Below are 26,304 nucleotides of genomic sequence, written 5' to 3'. Positions count from 1 at the left end.
CCCACCCGGGCTATAACCCTGAAAGGACCGATGAACTTGGGGCCCAGCTTGCCCCGCTTCTGGAACCTGATAACACCCTTCCAGGGTGACACCTTCAGAAGAACCATGTTGCCCACCTGGAACTCTAAGTCTGAACGCATCTTGTCGGCGTAGCACTTCTGCCGACTCTGAGCAGTCTGGAGCCTGCTCCGGACCTGCTGGATCCTCTTAGTAGTCTTGAGTACTACTTCAGTACTCCCCATAACTCTCTGAACGACCTCACCCCAATAAATTGGGGTCCTACACTTCCTCCCGTAGAGCATCTCAAACGTTGGTCGATCTATGCTGGCATGGTAACTGTTGTTAAACGAAAATTCCGCTAGCGGAAGATACGTATCCCAACTGCCACTGAAATCTAACACGCATGCGCGTAGCATGTCCTCGAGAGTCTGTATCGTCTTCTCGCTCTGTCCGTCTGTCTGAGGGTGGAAAGCGGTGCTGAAATGGAGACGAGTACCCATCTCCTCGTGAAACCGCTTCCAAAATCTGGAAGTGAAACGGACATCTCGGTCTGATACCACCGAGACAGGCACCCCATGCCGTGCCACTATCTCTCGTACATAAATCGCGGCCAGCTTCTCGGCCGATATTCTCTCCTGGATCGGGATAAAATGAGCACTCTTGGTCAACCGATCCACGATGACCCATATCGAATCCACCCCACGTGCGGTCCTGGGGAGCTTAGTGATGAAATCCATAGTAATGTCCTCCAATTTCCACACGAGGATATCCAACGGCTGCATCTTTCCGTGAGGCCTCTGGTGCTCTGCCTTGACCTTCCTACAGGTCAGGCATCTCTCTACATACCAAGCTACAACCTGCTTCATGCAGGGCCACCAGTAATCAGGTCGAAGATCTATATACATCTTCGTCGCCCTGGGATGGATAGAGAACCTCGACTTATAGTCCTCATCCATCAGAACCTGTCGTACTCCGCCCCAGTACGGAACCCAGACCTTCCCATGCAGGGTCAACAACCCTCAGCTATCATAATCAAATGAGGCCACCCGGCCTACAATCCTTTCACACTTCTGGCGCTCTTCCTTCAGGCCCTCAACCTGCGTCTCTCTAATCTGCTCCAACAGTGGAGTGATCACCGTCATCCTCACACACAGATCTCTGATCGGAGCCGCTATTATCTTGTGGCTCAGGGCGTCAGCCACCACGTTGGCCTTGCCCGGGTGGTAAAGGATCTCACAATCATAATCCTTTACCACATCTAACCACCGCCGCTGCCTCATGTTCAGATTCAGCTGATCCATGAGGTACCTCAAACTCTTGTGGTCCGTGTAAATGGTACAACCGACCCCATAGAGGTAATGCCGCCAAATCTTGAGGGCGAACACCACAGCCCCCAGCTCTAAATCGTGCGTCAGATAGTTAGCCTCGTGAGGCTTCAGCTGCCTCGACGCGTAGGCTATCACATGACCCCTCTGCATCAAAATTGCACCCATGCCCGAAATCGACGAGTCACAATACACCACAAAGTTATCTACTCCCTCGGGCAGAGCCAAAATCGGTGCCTCGCACAACCGCTGTCTCAGAGTCTCGAAGGTCGTCTGCTGCTCAGGCCCCCAGCGGAATGTCACCGACTTTTTGGTCAGTCGGGTCAAGGGAACTGCGATCTTGGAGAAGTCCTGAATAAATCTCCTGTAATAACCCGCCAGACCCAGGAAACTCCGAATTTCAGATGAAGTCCTCAGAATCTCCCACTGCATCACGGCTTCTATCTTGGCCGTATCAACCAGAATACCCTCCTGGTTGACGAGATGCCCAAGGAACTACACCTCGTGCAACCAAAACTCACACTTGGAGAACTTTGCGAAAAGCCTCTCCCTCCTCAGTCTCTCCAGCACCTTCCTAAGGTGCTCCTCATGTTGCTCCTGAGTCTTGGAGTAAACCAAAATCTCATCGATGAATACAATTACAGACTGATCTAGCATCGGTCTGCACACGCGGTTCATGAGGTCCATGAACGAGGATGGAGCATTGGTGAGCCCAAACGGCAACACCACAAACTCATAATGACCATAGCGAGTCCTAAAAGTTTTCTTCTGAACATCATCATCCCTGACTCACATCTGGTGATACTCTGGCCGTAGATCAATCTTGGAGAACCAGGATGCTCCCTGAAGTTGGTCAAACAAATCATCTATCCTCGGAAGTGGGTAACGATTCTTCACCGTTACCTTGTTCAGTTCCAGGTAGTCTATGCACATGCGATGTGACCCGTCCTTCTTCTTCACAAATAGGATCGGAGCTCCCCATGGTGAAATGTTCGGCCAGATAAAACCCTTGTCCATCATCTATTACAGCTGCGTAGACAACTTCTGCATCTCGGGAGGAGCCAACCGATATGGTGCCTTGGCTATCGAAGCCGCACCAGGGACTAGGTCAATCCTAAACTCAACCTGTCTCTCCGTAGGTACCCCAGGTAAATCTTTCGGGAATACGTCCGGGTACTCTCGCACTACCGGTACATCATCAACTGTCGCGCTTACCCTTATCTCGGGTATCCATGACAGAGGCTACATACCCTGCGCAACCCTGCTGAAGGTGGTGCCTCACTCTCGCTGCTGAACATAAAATTGGTCTGCGTTGTGTCCTTTCGCCTTAGATCACTAATCCTCCCCCACTAGGAGTGCAAACCCTCACTAGCTGCTGCTCACAATCAATCACTGCCCCATTAGGGCTCAACCAGTCCATACCAACTATAACCTTCTTCCCACGCAGGGGAATAGGAACCAAATCCACTGAAAACTGCTCATCGAATAATCATAACATACATCCTCTATGAACCCTCGTGACCCTGGCGGTCCTGTCATCTGCTATCTCAACATCAATTGGGCAATCCAACTCCCCCGGAGCTCTACTAAATCGCTTGCTAAGTGCGAGCGACACAAAGGATCGGGTGGCACCCGAATCAAACAGTACCAAAGCTGATATGCCGTTCACTAAGAACGATCCTATAGAAAAACACATAAACATAAGTAACATACAATATAAATAAAGAGATAAGAGAAAGATACATACCCGTCACCACGTCAGGAGCTGCTCGTGCCTCCTCTGCAGTAAGCTGAAAACTCGTGCTCCGCACCGTAGGCGCCTCAGCCCGGCCCTAACGGCCATCTGTAATCTTCAATGTAGCAGGAGAAGGTGTCGCCACCTTCCCTGCTGTAGCTAAAATCGAGCACTGGGACCGCTTGTGTCCCCTCTGATTGCACTGAAAGCAAATCAGATCTGATGTTGTCGTGGTGGTGGTAGTGGTTGTGCAATCTCGGCTCACATGACCAGTTCGACCGCACTTGTAGCAGCCCGAACTCCCCGCCTTGCACGTTCCCTCGTGCATCCTGCCGTATTTACCACAACGGTTGTAGCTCTGCTGGCTTCGAGATCTGTGATCTGATACCTTGGGCTTCTTGCCCGCACTCCCTGACTGACTCCCCTCTGGTCTCCTCTTCTTCTCCATCTCTAGATCCAACTCCCTCTCTAGAGCCCTAACAATCATGTCCTCCAGCGTATTACAGGTGGAGCGGCTCACAAACTGTCTAATATCACTCCTTAGCATCTCATGGTACCGAGCCTTCTTCATCTCCTCATCTGCCACATACTGTGGAACAAGAAGGGCTCTCTCCCTGAACTTGGCGGTGATCTCCGCCACTGTCTCTGTAGTTTGCTGGAGGTCCTGAAACTCTTTAGCAAGCTGCTTCACCTCAATAACAGGTGCGAACTCGGCCCTGAACCTGGTCGTGAAATCACTCCAAGTCATCGTATCCAACAATGTATCATCATCAATGGCTCGTCTGACCTCCTCCCACCAGTCACGTGCCCTGTCCTTCAAAAGACAGGATGCTAACCTAACCTTGTCCCCCTCGGGACATCTGCTGGTGCGGAATGTGTTGGCGACATCAACCAACCATCTAGTACTCGCAATGGGGTCCTGAGCCCCATGATAGTCGGGAGCTCCACATGCTCTGAACTCCTAGAAAGTGAGTGTGCGCGACCCCATCATGGCCGCCACCTTAGTGCGGAAAGCACTAAATCTCTCATCCATAAGCTCCAAGATACCCTCATTGATCGAACTGAAGATCACAGGAGTCTGCTCAAGAATAATGTGTGTGATCTCTGAGGAGATGAACTCTCTGGTCTGCTCGTCTAGCTGCTCAACTCCAGAGCCTGAGCCTGATCCCTCACCGGGACCTGAACTGTCGACTGCTGGTCTAGGGCGTAAAACCACCATTCTGAAAAGAAAACACATCATAACAACATCAGAATACTAAACATAACTCGAGGGATCTCATACGCTACAAGTTTCCCGATTTCATATCAGCCTTCCTTGATTCGAGTACGGATCCTCTGCTTTGAGTAGTACGGGCACCGACTACCTTCCAAATATATATGTACTTTCCTCAAGAACTGCCTCGACTCCACCAAGTCCCTTCTACTACTACTGCTGATCTCATACTAAACTCTTCCTAGGCTTTCCCTAGGGTAATCACCAACCCACTCTCCGATATCATCTGCATAAGAAGTCCCTGCTACCTCCCCCTAACTAGCTCGTGAATACTACTACATATCACTAAGATTAGATAATTCTTCGAATGAGACATCCTACCCTACAACGGTTGGACTCAGACAAGAGTTGCACAATAGAGCTAGACCTAACCTTATGAAATTATTTAATCCTCGCAATATGTAACGTAACATATTCATTTACTAGTTAGCAAAAGATAACTAAGACTCCTATAAGCACAAAGCAAGCAGCATTCGAGCATCGAGTAAACATAATCAAGCATATCTCTTTCAGGCTATCCCTGACTAATCTGTACTATCATGCAGTTCATAAAGCTGAGATACATATAACATGCACATAAGGCATCCTTCCTAGATCCTTAGCCCTAAACTAGCATGCAGTTCTCATAAGGCTGATACACATATAACAGGAACATAAGGCATCCTTCCTAGATTCTTAGTCCTAATCTAGCATGCAGTTCTCATAAAGCTGGTAATTATATCATAACATAAACTTGTATGGGTAATTTGGGAGTACTTACTTGAGCTCGACTGATTGCACGCATCACACCCTTTTCTCTTTTGAAAGTTATTTTCTCTTTTAAAAATTCTTTTTGTAAAAATGATTTTCTTTTGAAAATTTTCATACCATGTCCTTAGTTTGAGTTCAGACACACCCGAGAGTGTGCCTGAATCCCTCAAACCAAGGCTTTGATACCAACTTGAAACATCCCAAAAATACGGTCCAAAAATTTCATTTTTAAATCATTATTAAACCATAAATATCATCACCATAGTATAAAATCATAAACCATGTATCTCAAAATATCATAACATCTGTCAACATATCAAATATCAGAGTAAATCTCCCAGGTTAGAAAACTGTGGTGTGTGTCACGCGATCATCCCGAGCCCTTCCTTTTACTAGCTGAAGTACCTGAAACCAAACTAAAAACTGTAAGCACGAAGTTTAGTGAGCTCCCCCAAAATACCACATACCATAAACATATATCATATCACAGATAGCACAACTATGCGACACCGCCCAGCTGCATCGGGACGAACCCGACATCGGCTTACCCGACATCGGACTCCTGCCCGGTATCGGGCTCACCCCGGCATCAGACCACGTCTGGCATCGGGCTCACCCCGACATCGGGCTTACCCCGACACACACACAGCATATCATATATCATAAACACATAACATCAGCATATAACATACGTCGGGCTCGCCGCGACATCGGGCTTACCCCGGAATACATAACATATAACATATAAACTAGCATGCATCGGGCTTGCCCCAGAAAACATAACACATAATATGCATGAATCACAAAGACATCAAGCATACATAAACTCTTCTTGGGACCGCCCCGGCATCGGACCGTAATCCGGAACTACTAACATCTAAACGAGTCGGCATTGTGGCCTTAGACTCGTTCCTACTGGAAGAGGAATCACCTCTCAGACTGGATCCTGAAATCGTACGTGAGGAATCTCTGCTGGCTGCTCCCACGGTAGAAGCCCAATACGGTTAAGTACGCGGGGCGTACTTCTATGTACGCAGCGCGTACCTGCTGCATGGCTTGTACGCTGCGCGTACTAGCTGGTACGCCCAACGTACTACCCTGTTAAGCTACTTTTCCCATTAAGAACTTAATACTCAACTCCAGAGGCTATAACTACAGATCCAAGTCCCTTTCAACATCCTAATCCATAAAGTCGATCATTTGGTGGCTTGCAACCCACCAAATGAGCCCAAACATAGAATAATAGCAACTAACTCCATAGAAATGGCTATATCTCATGCATGGTTCCATAAAAACCCAAAGATTGAAACTTTACTGCTAAAGGAATGCTTTGAGCTCCAACGGTGGCAACCCTAAGCTCAAAAACGAAGTTGCATGATAAAGGTCCATCCTTTGGACCTAAAAAGGTCCAAAGCTCCATAATCTTAGATCTAAGCTTCTAAGAGGAAAGTTAGAAGCTTTATACCTCCTTTGAGTGCCAAAAGATGAAATCGTTCCAGATCCTTGAGCTCAAGATACTCAAGTTCTTCTCCTCCAACTTCTCTTCACTTCTTCCAAGCTTTTCTTCACCAAAAATAAGCTCAAGAAGTCAAACACACACAACAATGGAGTATGAGGGCGTATTAGGGTTTTTTGAGGGTGAGGGGCTGGTAAGGAGGCCAGGGGGTGGCTATAATGGGGTATTTATATGTCTTAAACCCTAAAAATTAGGGTTTTGGCATCTGCGCACGTACGCTGCGCGTACTCCTGGTACATTGCGCATATGTGTACGCGCCTCCCGCATCCAATGCATGCCTCTACGCCCCGTGTACGCCAAGGCTACGCTCATCGTACGTCTTATGGGCGCCCCAGATCCTTGACCCATTTGCTTAAGCCCAAACCAAAAGTCCTTTGATCCACATTTTGGCCCAACAATAATTAATACCTCAAATGACGATCGTTACAATTCACCCCCACTTGAATTAGACTTCGTCCTCGAAGTCTGCTGTATCCGGAAACAACTCCGGGTAGTGCTCCCTCATCTCCTCATCGGGCTCCCAGGTCCACTTTGATCCCTTGTGGTGCTGCCACTGCACCTTCACCAACTCCACTCTCTTTTTTCTCAGTTCTTTCGTCTTCCTGTCGAGGATAGCCACTGGTCTCTCGATGTAGTTCAGGCTATCATCCACCTGAATGTCCTCTAAAGGTACAACTGCTGACTCATCCATTAAGTACTTCCGCCCCGGGATGGATAAAGAACCTCGACTTATGTGCCTCATCCATCAGAACCTGCCGTACTCCACCCCAGTACGGAACCCAGACCCTCCCATGCAGGGTCAACAACCCTCGGCTATCATAATCAAATGAGGCCACCCGGCCTACAATCCTTTCACACTTCTGACGCTCTTCCTTCTGGCCCTCAACCTAGGTCTCTCTAATCTGGTCCGACAGTGGAGTGATCACCGTCATCCTCAAACACAGATCTCTGATCGGAGCCGCTATTACCCGTAGATCATGTTCCTGAACTTTACAACTTCATCTGGGAAAAATGCCACATAGATCAAGTATCTGATTTTAATTTAAAACAAAAAAAGGCACATAATCAAGTGTAACGTGGGTGAATTTCGAATATTTCGTTAATTAATAGGTAAAATATGACTTTAATGGTAAAAAAAAAAAAAAAAAAAAAAAAAAAAAACATTGTTTGAGTAAATTGGACAATTATCATAATTTTAATGTGGAGTGGGTAGAATAAGAAAAATATGGTCCATATTCAGCAACTCCGGTGATATGCTTGTAACAAATTGGAAGGACCAAAGGAGTGAAATTAGTCATCTCTGTCGAAGATATCCACTGCAATATTTCAAAACAATCTGATAAAATGACGACGGCGGCAGCGGCGGAGAGCAGTTCAGAAACTAAAAATTCCAGATGGTCTCTCGCCGGCATGACTGCTCTCGTCACCGGCGGCACACGTGGGATCGGCTACGCTGTGGTGGAGGAATTGGCGGAGTTAGGGGCGGCCGTACACACCTGCTCTCGTAACGAGGCTGAGCTCAACCACCGCTTACAAGAATGGTCTTCCAAGGGTTTCACCGTCACCGGATCCGTCTGCGACGCAACTTCTCGTCCTCAACGCGAACATCTTCTAGAAAAAGTCTCCTCTATCTTCAATGGAAAGCTCAACATCCTAGTAAGTTCTTCTGATATCACTTTCAGCGATAAATTGGGGAATTCTTCCATACATCAAGTTTCATCTTATTTTGCAGGAATTCCTAATGTTTTGGAACGAACACATTCATTCTTGTGTTACTAATTGAATACCCACAACTGATTATACAAACTTCCAAAACTGTAGATAAACAATGTTGGGACTAACATAATGAAAGCTACTCTAGAGTATACTGCAGAAGAGTATTCCCTGATCATGGCTACCAATTTGGAATCCTGTTACCATATCTCTCAACTTTCACATCCTCTTTTAAAAGCTTCTGGATTTGGAAGCATTGTGTTCATTTCCTCCATTGCAGGTTCTGTTCATTTTAATTACACATCTATCTACGGACCCACTAAAGGTAATACGGTTTGATTTTCCTGATTGTATTTGGTGTTACAAGAAATTTTAAGCTTCCATTTTCTGTTCATAGCTGCTATGAATCAACTTGCAAAGAATTTAGCTTGTGAATGGGCTAAAGATAACATTCGGAGTAATAGTGTAGCTCCAGGGTGCACTAGAACCCCACTTGTTGAACCTGTAATATACTTCAATCCTACCTTTCTTTGTGTTTGTTCTATTTATCCCATTGAATGTATTGATTTTAATCAACCAATAAACAAATTGTGTGTAGTTGCTAAGTAATGAGGAGTTTTTGGGTGCAATGGTATCAGAAACACCTTTGAAACGCATTGCTGAAGCGATTGATGTGTCATCAGTGGTGGCGTTCCTTTGTTTACCTGCTGCTTCTTACATCACTGGCCAAACAATTGCTGTTGATGGAGGATTTTCTGTTAATGGTTTCCCATGACTTCCAAAATGTTCAAGGATTTGGCTTTTGATTGGTGATGATCGAGAAATGGATGATGTAGAAATCGTCATGATGATTGTTTGTTAAGTTGATAATTAATGAAGGAATTTTTTATTTTAAAACTCATATTATCACTGTCGGATTTTAACAAGTTATCGAATGTTGAGTATCAATTAAAGAATACTTATTCGTGAATTAAATTACAGCGGCAGTTGATCTGCAGACACCAATTTTTTTATTATGTACAACAATTTATACTTTAAAAGTTTATGCAACATATAAATTATACAACTTTTGAAAGCATAAATATTGTGTCTACGGAAATGAACCGCAAAAATAGTGCATTTAGGCCCCGTTTAATAGAAATCTTTGCAGCTCCAAACAGATCTTTCTGGTTGAATGAACCGAAAAGACTGTTTGATATGCACAAAAAAATGGGTCTTTCCGGATAAGATATGTCTTTCCCAGAAAGCTCCAAAATCATATCTTTCTGGCTGAAGAGGCTGGAAAGACAATTGTACCTCAAACTCTCTCTTTTTCTTTCTTGGATTATTAATTTCTTTTATATAACTCTTTTAATTTTTTTATTGGACTATTGTATAGTAATAAATATTATTTTGAATATATAATATTTATGTATTAATTAATATTAGTTTATTGGATTATTAATTTTTTTAAATAATTCTTTTTTTATTTTCTTTTTATTGATTAATTCTTTTTATTTGATTATTATATATTAATAAATATTATTTATAACTATATAATATTAAATATTAATAAATATTACTTTATTAGATTATTAATTTCTTTTAGTTAATTTTTTTTAATTCATTTTTGTTGGATTAATCATTTTAATAGACAACACCACGATCATCCTAATATATTAAAAAAAAAAACATCAATCCCACCACTATCGGACATAAACCGGGTCAAGAATCACATGTTGACTTATAAAAAAAAGTTATAATTGCTAGAAAGAATAACAACGTAACATCAACTTGAAAAAAAAAACTAAAAACAACTTACTCGACATTCTATTTGGATTTTAAATGATTATTGTGTAATTTTAATTTTGTATGACAATTTATATTTTTTTATAATTATTCAGCAACTTCATCCATCATAATATAGAAAAGCATGGTAATATTGTCATTTTTCATCATTCAGCACAATCAATCAGATGTATAATCAAACAACATGGTTTCTTTCCCAGTCAGAAAACTTTCTCATACACCACTTTTCCAGAAAGCACTTTCCCGGAGAAAAACTATCAAACGGTACCTTAGTTATTTAGTCATTTTGTGTGTAGGTCCAAAAAGAGATCTATAGATTGGTTTCTTAATGTACCTGTTTATAATTTTGAAAATAACAATTATATCCCCACTTTAAAATTTTAATAATAATACTGACAATAACATTAAAAGTTAAAATTACAATAATAATAATAATAATAATAATAATAATATTATTATTATTATTATTATTATAACGAATTACATAAATAACATTTATAGTTTGTAAAAAAAAATAGTAATTTCAGTACAAAATAATATTTTGTTAAAAAGTAGAGATTTTAATACAAAATAATCTTTTGCCCGAATTTCGTCTTTATAGGGCTTTGTTCTTTTGACAAATGTAAAATAGGTAATTGACTTAATATAGTAATATAGTTTTCATTTTGTAAAAATATAGTCATTGATGTTTTTTTTGTTCAGAGTTGATCATTTAACTTATTTTTTGTACATATTCAGTCTTTATAACCGATTACTTTAAGTTAAATCGGAAAAAATGACTTAAGCGGGTAATATAGTTCTCATTTTATACACATTTAGTCCTTAATGTTTTTGTTGTTGCAAAATAAGTTATTGTTGTTTTTGTATACATTCAGTCTTTATGATCGGTTTCTTCAGATTTTGCTCACGGCATCCTACGTGGGACAATTATTAATGAGGTGTTCTTATACCACCCACATATGAGAACATCTCATTAATAATTGCCATACATGGTTCAGTCTGGCATGTTCTTCGTCAACCCGTTGCCAAAATTTGCACTTTCTACCTGGTTTCTTTAGTTAAAAAAGACAAAGTTTATGCATGTAAGAAAGAAGGTCAATTTGAAAAAAATAAATAAATAAATAAAATAGATTTGTAGTAAAAATGGTCAAAGTTGACATACCAAGAAATTATGGAAAACTCTAAGTTTCTGCTTGTGTATTCTTTTGTCTTGGAAATGCAAATTCGAGTCGGGAGGAAGCAATCACAAAGAATCTCGAGGTACTGACGAGTCAACCCGTTAAGAAAATACTCATCAAGCCTGAGAAACCGGAAAGGCTGGCTAAATAAGTAATTAAGGTGGGGGAACATGATATTTAATATTTTCCTTGAACCAACGACAACTTCTTGACATAAATACCAAAAGATGTACAACATCCACCTTAAAGCTAAACTCCCACCGGCTTGCAAGATAAGACAAGGCCTGAGGAAACCTGGATGCTACACACAGATAGAGCATCAAGTAAGGATGGATTAGGCACTGGTCGAGTCTTAATGAGCCTTCAAGAGGAAGAAGTCACATATATACCCCGATTCAATTTCCACACCTATCAGAATAATTAGCAAAACACAATTTTTATAAATTCCGTAACTTCTTCATACAAACTCCGTTTTTGACGTTCTTTATATCCCCAGAAAGCTCTCGACGAGATCCAAAAATTTCCTTTGGACCCTAACAACTAATTCTTACTTTATTTTTTCATCGATATTTTTATAGAATTAAATGATTTTGCTAAAATCATAACTTTCTCGTACGAACTCCGTTATTGACATTTTTTTTCTCAAAATTATTATCTTAAAGAGTACTATGATTTTCCTTTTGGTAACTTTAGCTAAAGGTCAACCATTTTCTTTGTCGCTTTTTATGTCACACATTCCTTGTGCGCGATTGACTTTTATATCTTATAAAAATCATATCTAATTCATACGGAATAAGATTTCTAAGAACGTTATATTTTTGGGATTGGGATGACTTTTTACTTTCTTTCTCTCTCTCTCTCTCTCTCTCTCTCTATATATATATATATATATATATATATATATATATATATATATATATATGTTTTAGAATACTCATTTTTACGATTTACAGACAATTCATTTTATTTTTCCTATTTTTCTTGGGCTAAAGAGTAATATATTTCTACTTCGAATTATAGAAACATTTGTTTATATTGAAGCTTATAGAACATTAAAAATGGGGTGTTACATTTTTAGGTTCTCATTTTTATATATCTTATTATGTTAGTAATGGAAAAAAAAACTTTGATATATTGTGTATAGCGGCTGAGCGAAAGAAGGAAAAAACATAGAGCCAAAACAAAAATTAGTAGGGAAGACTAAGAGACATATGATTCTTCTAAAATAATCATCTCATTTGGCCTCTCACTACCATCGATAGAATGGATATATGGATTAATTATGGGTTTTTTAAACCCTCAACAAAAAAAAATCAATTCACAATAAATGGATTATGGTTTTTCACGCATCCTTCTGATTTTTTATTTTCGATTTAAATTTCAATGTTCTGATTTCTGATTTCAATATTTCTCACTACATCGATTCTGATAATCTTAATTCACGCATCCTATCAATCTTGTATTCGTGTTAATCTGATTTCCGATTTTAATATTTCTCAATACATCGATTATGATAATCTTATTTCACGCATTCTATCAATCTTGTATTCGTGTTAATCAGACAGAATCGTTGATTCGGATTTATGATTCGTGTAAATTGTGAGATTTCGTTACTGTTCTTTAATTCTTTCATGTTAGTTTTTTGATAAAAAATTAATTAATTTAAGCATTTTCTTTTTGAAATTCTTGTTGATAACTTGAAACTTCAACATCACAAGTTTTGAAATCTTTGGTGTTGGGTCCTAGACAACGATTAAGAAGCAGGTGGTTTTCATTTCCTTTACTTATTTTTTTTTTCTAATTGTTTTATAAGTTTAAAATAATAACATTTTTCTTAATAAACATTTATCTGATACTGAAAAAAGGAAAAAACAAAAACAAAAAAACCAAACAACTAAAATTACAAAAACGATTTAAGGATAAATTTATAAGAATGGCTCATTCAAGAAAAACAAAACAAAAAAAAACCATACACTTTCCTTTACTACTTCTTTTTAATGTAAAGGCCATATATATATTTTTTTAATTTGTCCGGGGTTTCAAATCGGCTTGGACCGGCCCTAATTATGAAGAGACCCACGTTCGATTCTTGTCTTCATTATTATTATTATTATTCCTATAACGTTATAACGTTTAGCAGATCTTCTAACAATATACTTCATCCGTCCCATATTAATAGTTCATATTTCGTTTTTGGTTTGTCCCAAAATAATAATATATTTTTAAAAACAAATATCACATTTACCAAAATACTCGTCATTATTGGTTAACCTATCATTGAATTAAATGCAACAAAATGATGTAATTAAATGAAAAAAATGGCACAATTGTCATTTCATTTAATAAAATTAGTGATAATTAATGTTTTCGTAATTTGTATGTTTTTCGTCTGTGGAGAATAATTTTGGGACGAAGGGAGTATTATATTAAAGAAGATTAAAAATCGAAAACGCAAATTGGCTTAGTGGTACAATTGGTACTTCCCTTGGTTGAGGTTTCGAGTTTGATACCAATCATCACCATTTTTTTTAATAAAAATTAGAATAAAAGAATTCAGTAGTCAATATGTATAAAAACAAGATTCTGGTTAAATATATATATAAAAAAAGAGTTTAAGGGAATATTTTTTAATAAAACAAATAGATAATTTGCAAGGTTGTTAAGATCGGGATCCTACGTGGGATCGTTTTTGGGTTTGCAATATCAGGATTGTAAGGTCGGGATCGGGATCCTAAGATCCCACAAAATAAAACATAATTTTAATTTATAATCTTTAAACATGAAAAAAAATTCAAACATTCAACTTTTTGTTCGAACGATATAAAAACTTCAAAATATTAGATATAAGTCACAACACAAAATGATAAACGGTAAATTAAAGTGGTAAAAAAAGTTTCATTTGCAAAAAAAAGAATAATAAATAAATAAAAAATCAATGGAAGGAAGGATAGGATCGTAGCCCAAATCCGATACTATGATCCTACCCCAAATACGATCCTACTCGTTTTTCATTCTTGGACCTTACCACAACAATCAAAAAAGTTCAAATAAAATACGTAAAAAGATACGTGATACGCACGAAGAGAAAAAAAAAGGCGTCGATTGAGTGGGGAAAATCTGGACCATACAGCAACTCCCCTGATCCGCTTGTAACAAATCGGAAGGAGTGAAATTAGTCATCTTGTCGAACATATCGATAGTCCACTGCAATATTTCAAAACAATCTGATAATGACGACGGCCGCAGCGGCTGAGAGCAGTTCAGAAACTAGAAACTCCAGATGGTCTCTCGCCGGAATGACGGCTCTCGTTACCGGTGGTACACATGGGATCGGCTACGCTGTGGTGGAGGAACTGTCGGAGTTAGGGGCGGCGGTTCACACCTGCTCTCGCAACGAGGCTGAGCTCAACCAACGCTTACAGGAATGGTCTTCCAAGGGCTTCACAGTCACCGGATCCATCTGCGATGCAGCTTCTCGTCCTCAACGCGAACAGCTTCTAGAAAAAGTCTCCTCTGTCTTCAATGGAAAGCTCAACATCCTAGTAAGTTCTTTTAATTTTATCTCAGCGATAAATTGGGGAATTCTTCCATACGTCCAAGTTTCATTCTTGTGTTACTAATTGTATTCTTACAAATTATTATACAAACTTCCAAAACTGTAGATAAACAATGTTGGGACGAACATAGTGAAACCTAGTTTGGAGTATACTGCAGAAGAGTATTCCCTGATCATGGCTACCAATTTGGAATCTTGTTACCATATCTCTCAACTTTCACATCCTCTTTTAAAAGCTTCTGGATTTGGAAGCATCGTGTTCATTTCCTCTGTTGCAGGTTCTGTTCATGTTAATTACACATCTATCTACGGACCCACTAAAGGTATATGGTTTGATTTTCCTGATCATTGTATTTGGTGTTACAAAGAAGTTTTAAGCTTCCATTTTCTGTGCATAGCTGCTATGAATCAACTTGCAAAGAATTTAGCTTGTGAATGGGCGAAAGATAACATTCGGAGTAATAGTGTAGCTCCAGGGTGCACTAGGACCCCACTTGTGGAACGTGTAATATAACTCAATCCTAGCCTTCTTTCTAATTGTTATATTTATTGACATTTTTTGATCCTATCGTAAGAATTTATTTTGTTTTGTGTAGTTGTTTAATAATCATGAGGAGTTTATAAATACATTGGTATCAAGAACACCTTTGAAACGCATTGCTGAAACGAATGAAGTGTCATCAATGGTGGCGTTCCTTTGTATGCCTGCTGCTTCTTACATCACTGGCCAAACAATTCTTGTTGATGGAGGATTTTCTGTTAATGGTTTCTCGTGACTTTGAAAATTAATAGAAAATATTGGCATGTAAAATTACTTGTTTATAAAACGAGAAATGAGTATGAAAATAGATGATGTAGAAATCGTCATGATGCTTGTTAAATAAATGATTGGTGAAGGAGTTTCTTCTTACAAAAACTGATATGATATCTCATATTTTAACAAGGTGTTGAATGTTGAGTAACAGAAAGTTCATGAATTAACTTTAGACTGAACTGCAAAAATAAAGCAAATTACAAAAATGATCTTCGTAATTCTCAAAAGGCATTGATTACGGTACAAGAATTTTTTTTGTCAAAAATTAGTGATTTCAATAAAAAGAATTTGTTGTTGCAATTCCGTTTTTAAAACCTAATTTTAACCGCCTAATAAAACACTATTATACAGGCTAATAAAGTAGTATTTTCATTCGAACTAACCTTTAAAAAAACATTATTTTAAGGAAAATTGAGTAATCTACATTTTAGTTTAGACAAAACTTCAAAAATGGTCCCTATGGTTTTCGAAAATACCAAGTTTGGTCCCTAATTTACAAAAACCTCACGGATCGTCCATGTGGTTTCAAAACTTTTAACATTTGGTCATTTCGGCTAACTCCGTTACCATTTAGCCATTAAGTCAGGGGCATTTTTGTCATTTCACTACACAGGGACCATTTATGAGGTATTCAATTACTTTTTTTTAAATAAATAAATAATATTTAATATGCAAGGGGTCCCACCCCCCCTCTCTCTCTCTCTCTCTCTCTCTCACTTACGATTCCACACGGTAGCACCACCTTCCGCCATAAAACCACCACTGCCATCACCTCCTTCCCCACCAGAAACCACAACCCAGCCACCCATATTCCATCCCGTTTGATCACTCAAACCCACCCTCAAATACCACCACTTACTGCCTTCCATTCACGTTTTTCTACTGCCCTTCCCCTTTTCCTTCACTACCGAGAAACACCACCACCCCCAAGGGTGGTGTTGCTGTTGTTGTAACCCAAACACCTCATCGAGTGTGGCCTGTTCGAATTCAGAGCCAATCTTCTTCTCCAGGTGTGAAATTATACACTTTCAGTTTTGCGAAGAAACATTTCTTTCAGCTGTTTCATCGAGCACCTGGAGTGCATTTTTCTCCTCCTTCATTTTCTGATTTATTTAGTAAGAGTTATCACCATTGGAAGCATACAATTCCAATTTTCTGTCCAGAGATATCCAATTCAGCAAATAGATGAACATGTATAGAGATGGGAATAAGAAATTAAGGAGTTGGAATTAAAATAAGGGAAAATTGTAAGAGACTTGGATACAAGCATGAGGAATCGTAGGTGCTCTGCTTATCCATTATCATTCTCTTCACCTGATCCCACTCCTCACATTCTTGTGCTTCTTAGTCCTCTACCAATCCTCCCAAGATCCTTCCATAAAAGGTAATTTTGCATTGTAAATCGATTGAAGCAGTAGAAGGTGGTGGTGGCGGCTGGAATCATGGTGGTAGCAGCAGATGGCGGCTATAGTGGTGGCCGGAGTTTGCTCCGGTTGCCTTTCTTGCTTCCTTCTTGCTTCTGCTCAGCGGGGATGACGAGAGGGAAGAGCGATGGACGATGTCAGATGATAGATGGTCAGAGTAGGGGTGTTCCAACAGTCACTGCGGTGGCGGTGGTGAAGTGGGTTTTGCCAATGGTGGGTGGCAGCTCTGCTGCCCGGTTATTTTGGCATCCGGTGGTTCACGATGAGAAGGAAGGGGAAGGCTGCAATGTTGATGGCAGTGGAGGTGGGTTAATATGGTCCTTTATTATTTTGGCGGAGAGAGAGAGAGAGAGAGAGAGAGAGAGAGAGAGAGGGAGGGGGTGGGACCCCTTGCATATTAAATATTATTTATTTAAAAAAAAGTAATAGAAAACCTCATAAATGGTCCCTAGGTAGTGAAATGACAAAAATGCCCCTTACTTAACGGTGAAATGCTAACGGAGTGAGCCGGAAGGACCAAATGTTAAAAGTTTTGAAACCACAGGAACCATCTGTGAGGTTTTTTGAACTTAGGGACTAAACTTGATATTTTCGAAAATCACAGGGACCATTTTTGAAGTTTTATCTTTAGTTTATTTCAATAAAAATAATCAACATTTTTTTTTGAAAACTAACCATTGTGTCCAAACAATCATTTCGAACCAAACCAAAACGGGTCAAGCCCAATGTTATATATATATATATATATATATATATATATATATATATATATATATATATATATATATATATATATATATATATGGCCCACAAAGTGAAATTCCAAATCTCTTGCCACGACATTTCGAACAGAGTTTTTTAAGCTTATAAACTATAGTTTCAACAAACCATGAGTTTACTCTTTTATTTAGACAAAATTGCAAAAATGGTCCCTGTGGTATACATTCTTTTGGGGTTTTAGTCCAAACCACGACTTTTTTGGATTGGTGGTCCTTTTGAGCTAGTTTCGTTGCGTTTTTGGTCCCTCTGAATAGTGAAATGACTGTCATGCCCTTCTGATATATATATTTTTTTGTTTAATCTATTTAATTTAATGTTTTATTAATTAAAAATATGGGGCCCACCCCTCTGTCTCTTTCTCTCTCTCTCTCATACATCAACACACAGTGAATAAGTATAGTTTCTGTTGAAACTTGAAAGCTTTGAACTCCCATGGCCGATGAGTTTAATGATTCAAATCACTCGAGCTTACTCGTTGCTGATCAATACATCATTAATCCGAATCCATTGAGTTTCGAGTCTGCTTTCACCGGCTCATGGGGCTCTTCTTCTTCCTGTATGAATACCTCGTTCGGGTCGGAGCAGGATTCAAGTGAGGCTGACAACGACGATGAAGACGAGTTCGTTGATGAGTTGACTCGAAAAATGGCGGATTACATGCTTCAAGAAGATGGCGATGATAATTCTTACGATAAGTACACATCTCCCGAAGGTTATGTTTCTCAGAAACCGATCTCCGAGGTTACTGGACAACCCTAATTTCTTACGTAATACAATTTATTTGCTTGTTTTGTAATCTGCTGATGTAATCGTATCAGGTAAAGCATCCAAATCAAAACCGAGTTACAGGGCTTCTGATGATTTCTTGTTCAAGAATAAGGAATAAAGTTGATTCTTACCTATCAATCTGGAATCGTAAATCGATTTCTTCAATGTTCAACGTGTATGGATTCGAGAATCTGGAACAAAATCGATGTTGACCCATAAACTGGAACAAATTGATTTCGTCCCCTGATATGTCTTCAACTTCTCAATCGATTTCTTCTGTTGTTCTTGAAGAGCAAACCCAGAAATCTGCAACTCTTTCATCCCCAAATCAATAGTTTTAAAACCCTAGAAACAGCCATCAAATTCTATAAGGTGTCGATCACGCTGAAGGGAGGGAAGCAAAAGTTTCAACAAGAGTGAGGTTGCACCTATTTCCAGAATTTACAGAAGTCTAAACGTGAATCGACCCAAAATCAGGAAAAATGAAGAATTAAAGGGCGTTTATATCATTTGAACTCTGATAGTTAAAGAATTAGACGATCTAGGTTTGTCACCGGAAGCATCCGAGAGAGAGAGAGAGAGAGAGAGAGAGAGAGAGAGAGAGAGAGAGAGAGAGAGAGAGAGAGAGAGAGGTGGGCCCTCTATTATTTTTTTAATTGTTAAAATAAATAAATAGATATTAAATTTAAAAAAAAATGAAAGAAAATGAAAAATAAATACCCCAAGGGTAATATAGTCATTTCAATTTTTGGAGGGACTATTTTCACATACAAACCACTCCAAAAGGACCATGAATCCAAAAAACTCGGAGTTTGGACTAAAACCCCAAAAATTTGCATACCACATGGACCATTTTTGCATATTTGTCTTTTATTTACTTGCATTTTACTTTTACAAATAATTATATGTATTTCGGAATGCGTATAACATTCCAAAATACGAAGAACTAGTCTGGAATATCTAGTTTTTTATTTTTTAATGTTTTCACATATATAAAAACCATGTAAGTAGCTTAAAATGTGTTTAGCACCATTTTTTAGCGAATAAATAAATCCACATTAGCCATTACAAGTGATTCTGGAATGATAGTCACAATCCGGAATACGAAGAACAAAGTCCAGAATACAAAGATCAATTCCAAAATGACAATCCAGAGTAACAATTCAACATTTGTTTTGTTTATGGTATTTTTAAATTAATTTAATATTTTTTGCGTTAAACCGATACCCAATATTAGTCCGAAGATCAATTTGCGTGGATGTTGTTAAAAAGGTGGGTTTTACGAACGGTGAATTGTATTCTATTTACATGAACTTTTAGAATTACGTCCGATAAAGGTAAGAAAAAGTTTAAAAAATGTTATAAATATTTTGTATTTTTATGGTAATATAATAAAATAATGTTGGAATTTTTTTCAGATAAAAAAACAAGATGTTTAATTAGGAAAAAAAACAAACAATAAACCACCAAGGGTGTAACATCCTGATGATATGGTACTTCAAATTTCAACCCTATAATTTTATTATGTTGCATTTTGGTCCCTAAGTTCGAGAAAGTATGCAAAAGGAGCCCTAATGGCATTGTGGTAATTATGGTCTTCGGAGTACGCCATACGTACATGGTGTACGCTAAGCGTACTTGCCAGTTAAGGAAACCCTAATTTTTAGGGTGTGACTTATATTTAAGAACTCATATGGCCTCATTTCTTTCACCCTAGTTGCCTCCATCCCTCTCATACGTCCTTGCAACCCTAGTTTCACCTTGAGGAGCATTTTGGAGCTTAGAGTGTGTATTTTGGCGCCTTAGAAGAAGAAGGAAGGAAACCAAGCTCATCTTGAAGGAGTGGAACACTTGGATCTGGGATTTCTACATCTTTTGCAACCATTCTAAGGTAAAAAGCTTGCAACTTTGTCCCTCTAGCTCATAGATGTAGTTTTGGTTGTCTTTATGGACCTTTTTGGTCCCAAAAATGTTATATCTTGAATATAGCATGTTCTTGACCTTTGAGTTGTCCTTTCAGACCCTAGGAGGGGTCTTAAGTCATAAAAATGGGTTCCAAATGGTTAGTATTGCTTCATACATCATTTAGAAGGTCTTAATGGAATAAGACCTTGTGTTAAGCACTTATTGGACATGATAGGTCATAAAGTTGGAGACTTTATGACTCCTAGGAGGATTTTAGCCATGGATTTGAGTTATGGACGTAAGAGCTTAAACCATTAAGCTCTTAAATAGATTTTGGGACTTGTGAGTGTACGCCCCACATACTCGGAGTACGCCCTACGTACGAGGTCAACCACCCCGATGGTGGTCAACTGCGAGGTTGCGTGTATGCCCAACGTACCTCCAAAGTACGCCCTGCGTACGCACCCTGAGTTGACTCGACTGGGTTGACTTAGTTGACCTAGTTGGTTTGACCAGTTGACTTTGACCAAGTTTGACATTGAGGGTATTTTGGGATTTTTATGGAAATTGGTCATTGGTGGGAATAGGTGTTGGTTAGAGAGCTGAGATTCGGAGTCGGGACCTCATCAACTTCTGTTTAGTTTGTGATGTGAGTTTTCCTCATTGTACTTGCGGGTCGAAGGCACCAAGGTCGGCCCTTTGGATTTGATATCATGTTATATATGCTATTGTACTGTAGTGATCTGTTAGATCGGTATCCTGGTATATAGGATGATGTAATGCTTAGTGATCTGTAGATATGTCTGTAGATTGTTATATGATTATCTGTTATATATATTCACATATTTGGTTGGTGGCTGATGCTTTACTGCTTTGTGCGTAAGCCAACAGGCTGGGGGCATACCAACCCGATGGTTGAACGTGCCCAAGGGTATTCCATCCCGAGGATGACAGGACCCGTTGTGTATTGGCATTTCAACCCGATGGTTGACGGGTCTGGGGTATTCCAACCCGATGGTTGACTGGATCCATAGTGTATTGGCATTCCAACCCGATGGTTAAGGGGCTTGGGCCTTGGGGTATTCAACCCGATGGTTGATTGGACCCGACATGTTGTTATTGTATATGTTATTTGTTTGCGTGTTGGTACTGTGGGGGGGACTCACTAAGTGTTGGCTTAGAATTTTTGGTTATGTTTCAGGTACTTCAGATGACCGTGGGACAGCGAAGGCGTGACCGTACACATCCTCATGTTTTGACTTGTGGTTTTGGGAGACTCTGATGTTGATAACGTTTTGAAAACCATTTTGTAAACAATTTATGAATTTGGGTTGTTTTTAAAAGTTTAAATTTATCATGATTTTTATGGATGTTACAAAGGGCACCTCGAAAATTATGAGACAGGAGCTAGTTTAGATAAACCGGTTATTTTAGACTAGTTGCGAATTTATAATTTTTGATATGGATATGTTTCTCCAAGTTGGTTTTAATTTTGGAACATTCCCTTTTTTTAATACATATATTTTTAATATTTTTTTAATTTCAGTCTCCAACATCCAGTGACTCGATTGATGAGGATGCTTTGTCAACAGACTATGAAATACTACGTCTTGAAGACGAGCAACAGCGTCTTATTGATACGACTACATTAGAAATGAATTTTGATTATCAACGTGCGGAACAACGAATAATAATACTGAAAATCTCATTACCGCCTTTTATGGTCAATGAGCATAGAAAATTACCATTGTATAATATGCAAATGCTCCTAATTACGATGTTTGAAGATATACGACAGTTTGTGAACATAATGGACATCATCGAAGAAACACGTAGGACAAGTGCAACAATTGGAGAACGAGTGCATTTTAGCCTAATTGTGACATATATGAAATTGTTTGAAAATCATGAAAACACTATTAGTTTGTACCGGATGCAAGTTCATAGTTATCCTAGAAATGTATTATAACTTTAAATATTGTAATACCATTTCAAATTTAATTATGTAAAAGAAATGGTAGGGTTTTCTAAAATGACAATGCTTTTCATTAACATTAGTTAAACAGTCGTTACAAACGCTATTACCTACTTATATTGGTTTCTACAAATTAGAAAATTGTAAGGGATACATATTTTGTCTGCGCTCAATAAAATCTACTCTAATTCTAACAACATCTGTTAGGCGGTCTCGTTCTGCCCGAAGCTTATCAATCTCCGCATTTGCAGCTCGAATCCACTTCTCAACTTCTTTGACTTTTTTCATAGTTTTAGAAACCCATTTTTCTTTTTCATTTACTTATTCCGCTAGATTGTATGCACGTTGATCGAGTGTCCGACCTATTTCATAGTGCCTTTCGTTGGCTTCTTCAACGACCGTTATAACTTCGAAAATGTCATCAAACATTTTATTCGGGAGTGGGAAACTTGGGCCTTCTGGAAATGGGTTAATATCTGAACAAACATAACAATCTTCTTCTTCTTCACAATGCCAAACACCAAACTCATATGAACTCAATCTCAAGTTTTTTACTTTGCTAATAAACTACGTTTACGATGTATGGTAGTTGCATATTAATAGTGGCTGTAAGACATTATAGCTACAAAATGTTATAAAATTACCACACATCCAATAGCCACAAAACTAAGTTGGAAACGATTCATCACATCAGTTTTGACGTCCGTATAACTATGATGGTTGGTTCGCCTTATGTAGGTAAACAAACAGGATGATAAAACTTTCTTCATGCTCACTGTCTGAGAAACTCATAGTGAAGGAGTTATAATAGATAATTACGAATCATCTGAAGTAAGTGACTAAGTACATGAGATACCATTTACATATAGTGAACGAAAAATGTTGTATTGGTCGCGCCGTGCAACTCGAAATTCCACAAAATTAAAATGGATGAAACAACTACCGAGAATCATGAAAACGAATGTTATATTTTTTATTTCAAGTTTTTAATGAAAAAGCTAAAAGCTTTGGATACTCTTAGGTACACCTGACAATTCGTGTTTTAATGTTGTGTCGTATCAGACACAAATTTACACAATACGAATTTGTAAAACATGAATACGACATAAATTATAAAACATGTTTTTGATATCAAACACAAACACGACAAGTAATTAATTTGTATGACATATAACATTACAAACATAGACATGTTTTTAACCGTGTTATACAAAAACATGAATTTATACACACATTATCTACCACTGATTCGATAGGAAAACATGCAATTAATTCAAGTGTATATATATTTATACATGTCACGTGTCACATGTCTATATGTATATATACATGTTTATATGTGTCGTGTGTCTATACATGTTTAAACGTGCCACATGTCATGATAATTTAAGTCGTGTCTTATATGTGTTTAAATAGATAAATTCGTATTTGACATGTATCAGACATAAAACATGAATGTAGTTATTGTGTTGACATCAATCATAAATTTCTTAAATACATACACGGATAACTCATGTCTTGTTGTCGGCCGTGTCATGTGTTAAACTGTCTCGTCTACTCTTAAGCTTTATGGCTGTCCAAGAGTTTTATGATTGTCCATCATAGGCTCTCTTTGTTTGTTGCAAGGAATCGAAGAAATTCTTTCAAGAAGCATGAATAACTAGAAAATGAACAGAACATTTTATATTTACATTTAAGTCTTAATGTATAATAACTAATTAAATATTAATAGAGTGATAAGCTAATAAAAATTAAAAAAATTATTGATTGCCTTTTCATTTATATTGCATATCTTTTGACATTGAAAGATAACCAAATTCTTTTGATTAAAAATTGCAATAATTGGCCTGAACCGCATAGTGTCTTAGTTTCAAATAATTTTAAGTTAGCGTTTTTAATTTCTTTAAATGATATCGACATATGCTTAATTGTTAATTGTTAATTCCGTTTTTCTATTTGATTTACGTAAATTGTCTTTCATTACTCTTTTTATTACTAACGGTGAAAATTTTATCCGTCTTTTTCAAAAAAAAAACATTAATACTCTATTACCAAAAAATTTCAAATACTTTCAATTAAAATTTGAAAAATGTTAATATCACTATACTCTAATACTAGATCTATACAAACCTAAAGCTGGAAGAAACTAATTTCGTCTCTTTTCTTTCCTCTTCCACAGATATCATAACATGACGTCAATGCCGGAGAGCCTCTCTGCAACTACAAATCCCAGATGGTCTCTCGCCGGAATGACTGCTCTCGTCACCGGTGGAACACATGGGATCGGCTACGCTGTGGTGGTGGAACTGGCGGAGTTGGGGGCAGCGGTGCACACCTGCTCTCGCAATGAGGCTGAGCTCAACCAACTCTTACAAGAATGGTCTTCCAAGGGCTTCACAGTCACCGGATCCGTCTGCAATGCAGCCTCTCGTCCTCAGCGTGAACAGCTTCTAGAAAAAGTCTCCACTATATTCAATGGAAAGCTCAATATCTTAGTAATTAACTTCTTTTTGCTTGCTGTTTTGAACGATTTTCTGTTTCCTTATTATGTTAAACATAAGGATCGAGGCTACAATAATGTACAGATCCTCATACTTATTGTAGATAAACAATGTTGGGATGAACATAATGAAACCTACTACGGACTATACTGCTGAAGAGTATTCCCTGATCATGGCTACCAATTTTGAATCTTGTTACCATATGTCTCAACTTTCACATTCTCTTTTAAAAGCTTCTGGATTTCGAAGCGTTGTGTTCATTTCATCTGTTGCAGGTTCTACTCATGTTTTTTCTGGATCTATCTATGGAGCCACTAAAGGTAATTAATATCCATTATCCGTACGTAATCATATTTGGTGTTGTGGGGTTGTTAATTTAACTTCTATTTCGTGTCTATAGGTGCAATGAATCAGCTTGCAAAGAATTTAGCATGTGAATGGGCTAAAGATAACATTCGGAGTAATAGTGTATCACCATGGTTCACAAGAACCCCGCTTGTCGAACATGTAATATTAATATACATCCATCGATGATTCTACCATTCTTTCTTTGATCTTTCTTTAAAATTTATAGATAAGCCATGCAAATTTTCTTTTGTTTAGTTGCTAGGTAATAAGGAGCTTTTAGATAGAGTGGTATCAAGGACTCCTCTGAAACGCGTTGCAGAAGCAAATGAAGTTTCATCAATCGTGGCGTTTCTTTGCATGCCTGCTGCTTCTTATATCACTGGCCAAACAATTGTTGTTGATGGAGGATTTTCAGTTAATGGTTTCGCATAACTTACAAAATGCTCAACGAGTTCTTTTTTGTTATGTTGATGTGAAGAGGCTTGGGTGGTAACTATAATGCTCTTTTATTCTTTCTGTAACAAGGGTAAACGCATAAAGGAAATGAATTGTGTTAATTTATATATTGGTTTACTGCCTAAATGAGTATATGCGCATGCTAATTAGATGTGTCATGTTTGTCAATAATACATATTACATATTTTGTTAATTGGTTTATATTTAATTATTTGCTAAAACAGTGATCGTTAATTTAATTATATTTGTTTTTTTGTTCATCCGTTTAATTTGTTTATGTGTGTGTTTTACATTTAAATTGTTAAATTGTATTAATGTTGTTTAAATTTGGATGTTTGTCTAATTATTATTTACAATTTAGTAAATTTAGTAAATTACATAATCGTCCGTGTCATTTGGGGTCAAATACATGTTTTATCCTTAACTTAATTTTTAACTTTGACCCATGTGGTTAAAATTTGTTTCAATTTTGGTGACGGTTTGAATTAAAATGATTATT

At 38.1% G+C, this 26,304-nt stretch overlaps 3 protein-coding genes across 3 annotated transcripts; all 3 read left to right on the top strand.

Moving 5' to 3' along the window:
• Positions 1–7,837: 7,837 nt before the first annotated feature.
• Positions 7,838–9,213, top strand: LOC145138256 (tropinone reductase homolog At5g06060-like). Its single transcript, XM_079072361.1, has 4 exons — positions 7,838–8,255; positions 8,421–8,637; positions 8,710–8,816; positions 8,911–9,213. Exons 1-4 carry the CDS (start codon positions 7,944–7,946, stop codon positions 9,085–9,087), a joined length of 813 nt encoding a protein of 270 aa, XP_078928487.1. The 5' UTR covers positions 7,838–7,943; the 3' UTR covers positions 9,088–9,213.
• A 5,183-nt stretch (positions 9,214–14,396) lies between these two features.
• LOC145137922 (tropinone reductase homolog At5g06060-like) lies at positions 14,397–15,750 on the top strand. Its single transcript, XM_079072062.1, has 4 exons — positions 14,397–14,820; positions 14,941–15,157; positions 15,233–15,339; positions 15,431–15,750. The coding sequence occupies exons 1-4, from the start codon at positions 14,509–14,511 to the stop codon at positions 15,608–15,610; spliced, it is 816 nt and encodes a 271-aa protein (XP_078928188.1). The 5' UTR covers positions 14,397–14,508; the 3' UTR covers positions 15,611–15,750.
• Positions 15,751–24,531: 8,781 nt separating this feature from the next.
• Positions 24,532–25,972, top strand: LOC145137276 (tropinone reductase homolog At5g06060-like). Its single transcript, XM_079071418.1, has 4 exons — positions 24,532–24,995; positions 25,105–25,321; positions 25,402–25,508; positions 25,605–25,972. Exons 1-4 carry the CDS (start codon positions 24,690–24,692, stop codon positions 25,779–25,781), a joined length of 807 nt encoding a protein of 268 aa, XP_078927544.1. The 5' UTR covers positions 24,532–24,689; the 3' UTR covers positions 25,782–25,972.
• Positions 25,973–26,304: the final 332 nt, after the last annotated feature.

The sequence above is a fragment of the Lactuca virosa genome, chromosome 9, assembly GCF_052849685.1.
Source record: "Lactuca virosa cultivar CGN04683 chromosome 9, Lactuca_virosa_CGN04683_v6, whole genome shotgun sequence".
In the NCBI taxonomy this organism is placed as follows: Eukaryota; Viridiplantae; Streptophyta; class Magnoliopsida; order Asterales; family Asteraceae; genus Lactuca; species Lactuca virosa.
Note: the sequence above shows the minus strand (reverse complement) of the source record. Positions and strands in the feature narration are given on the sequence as shown.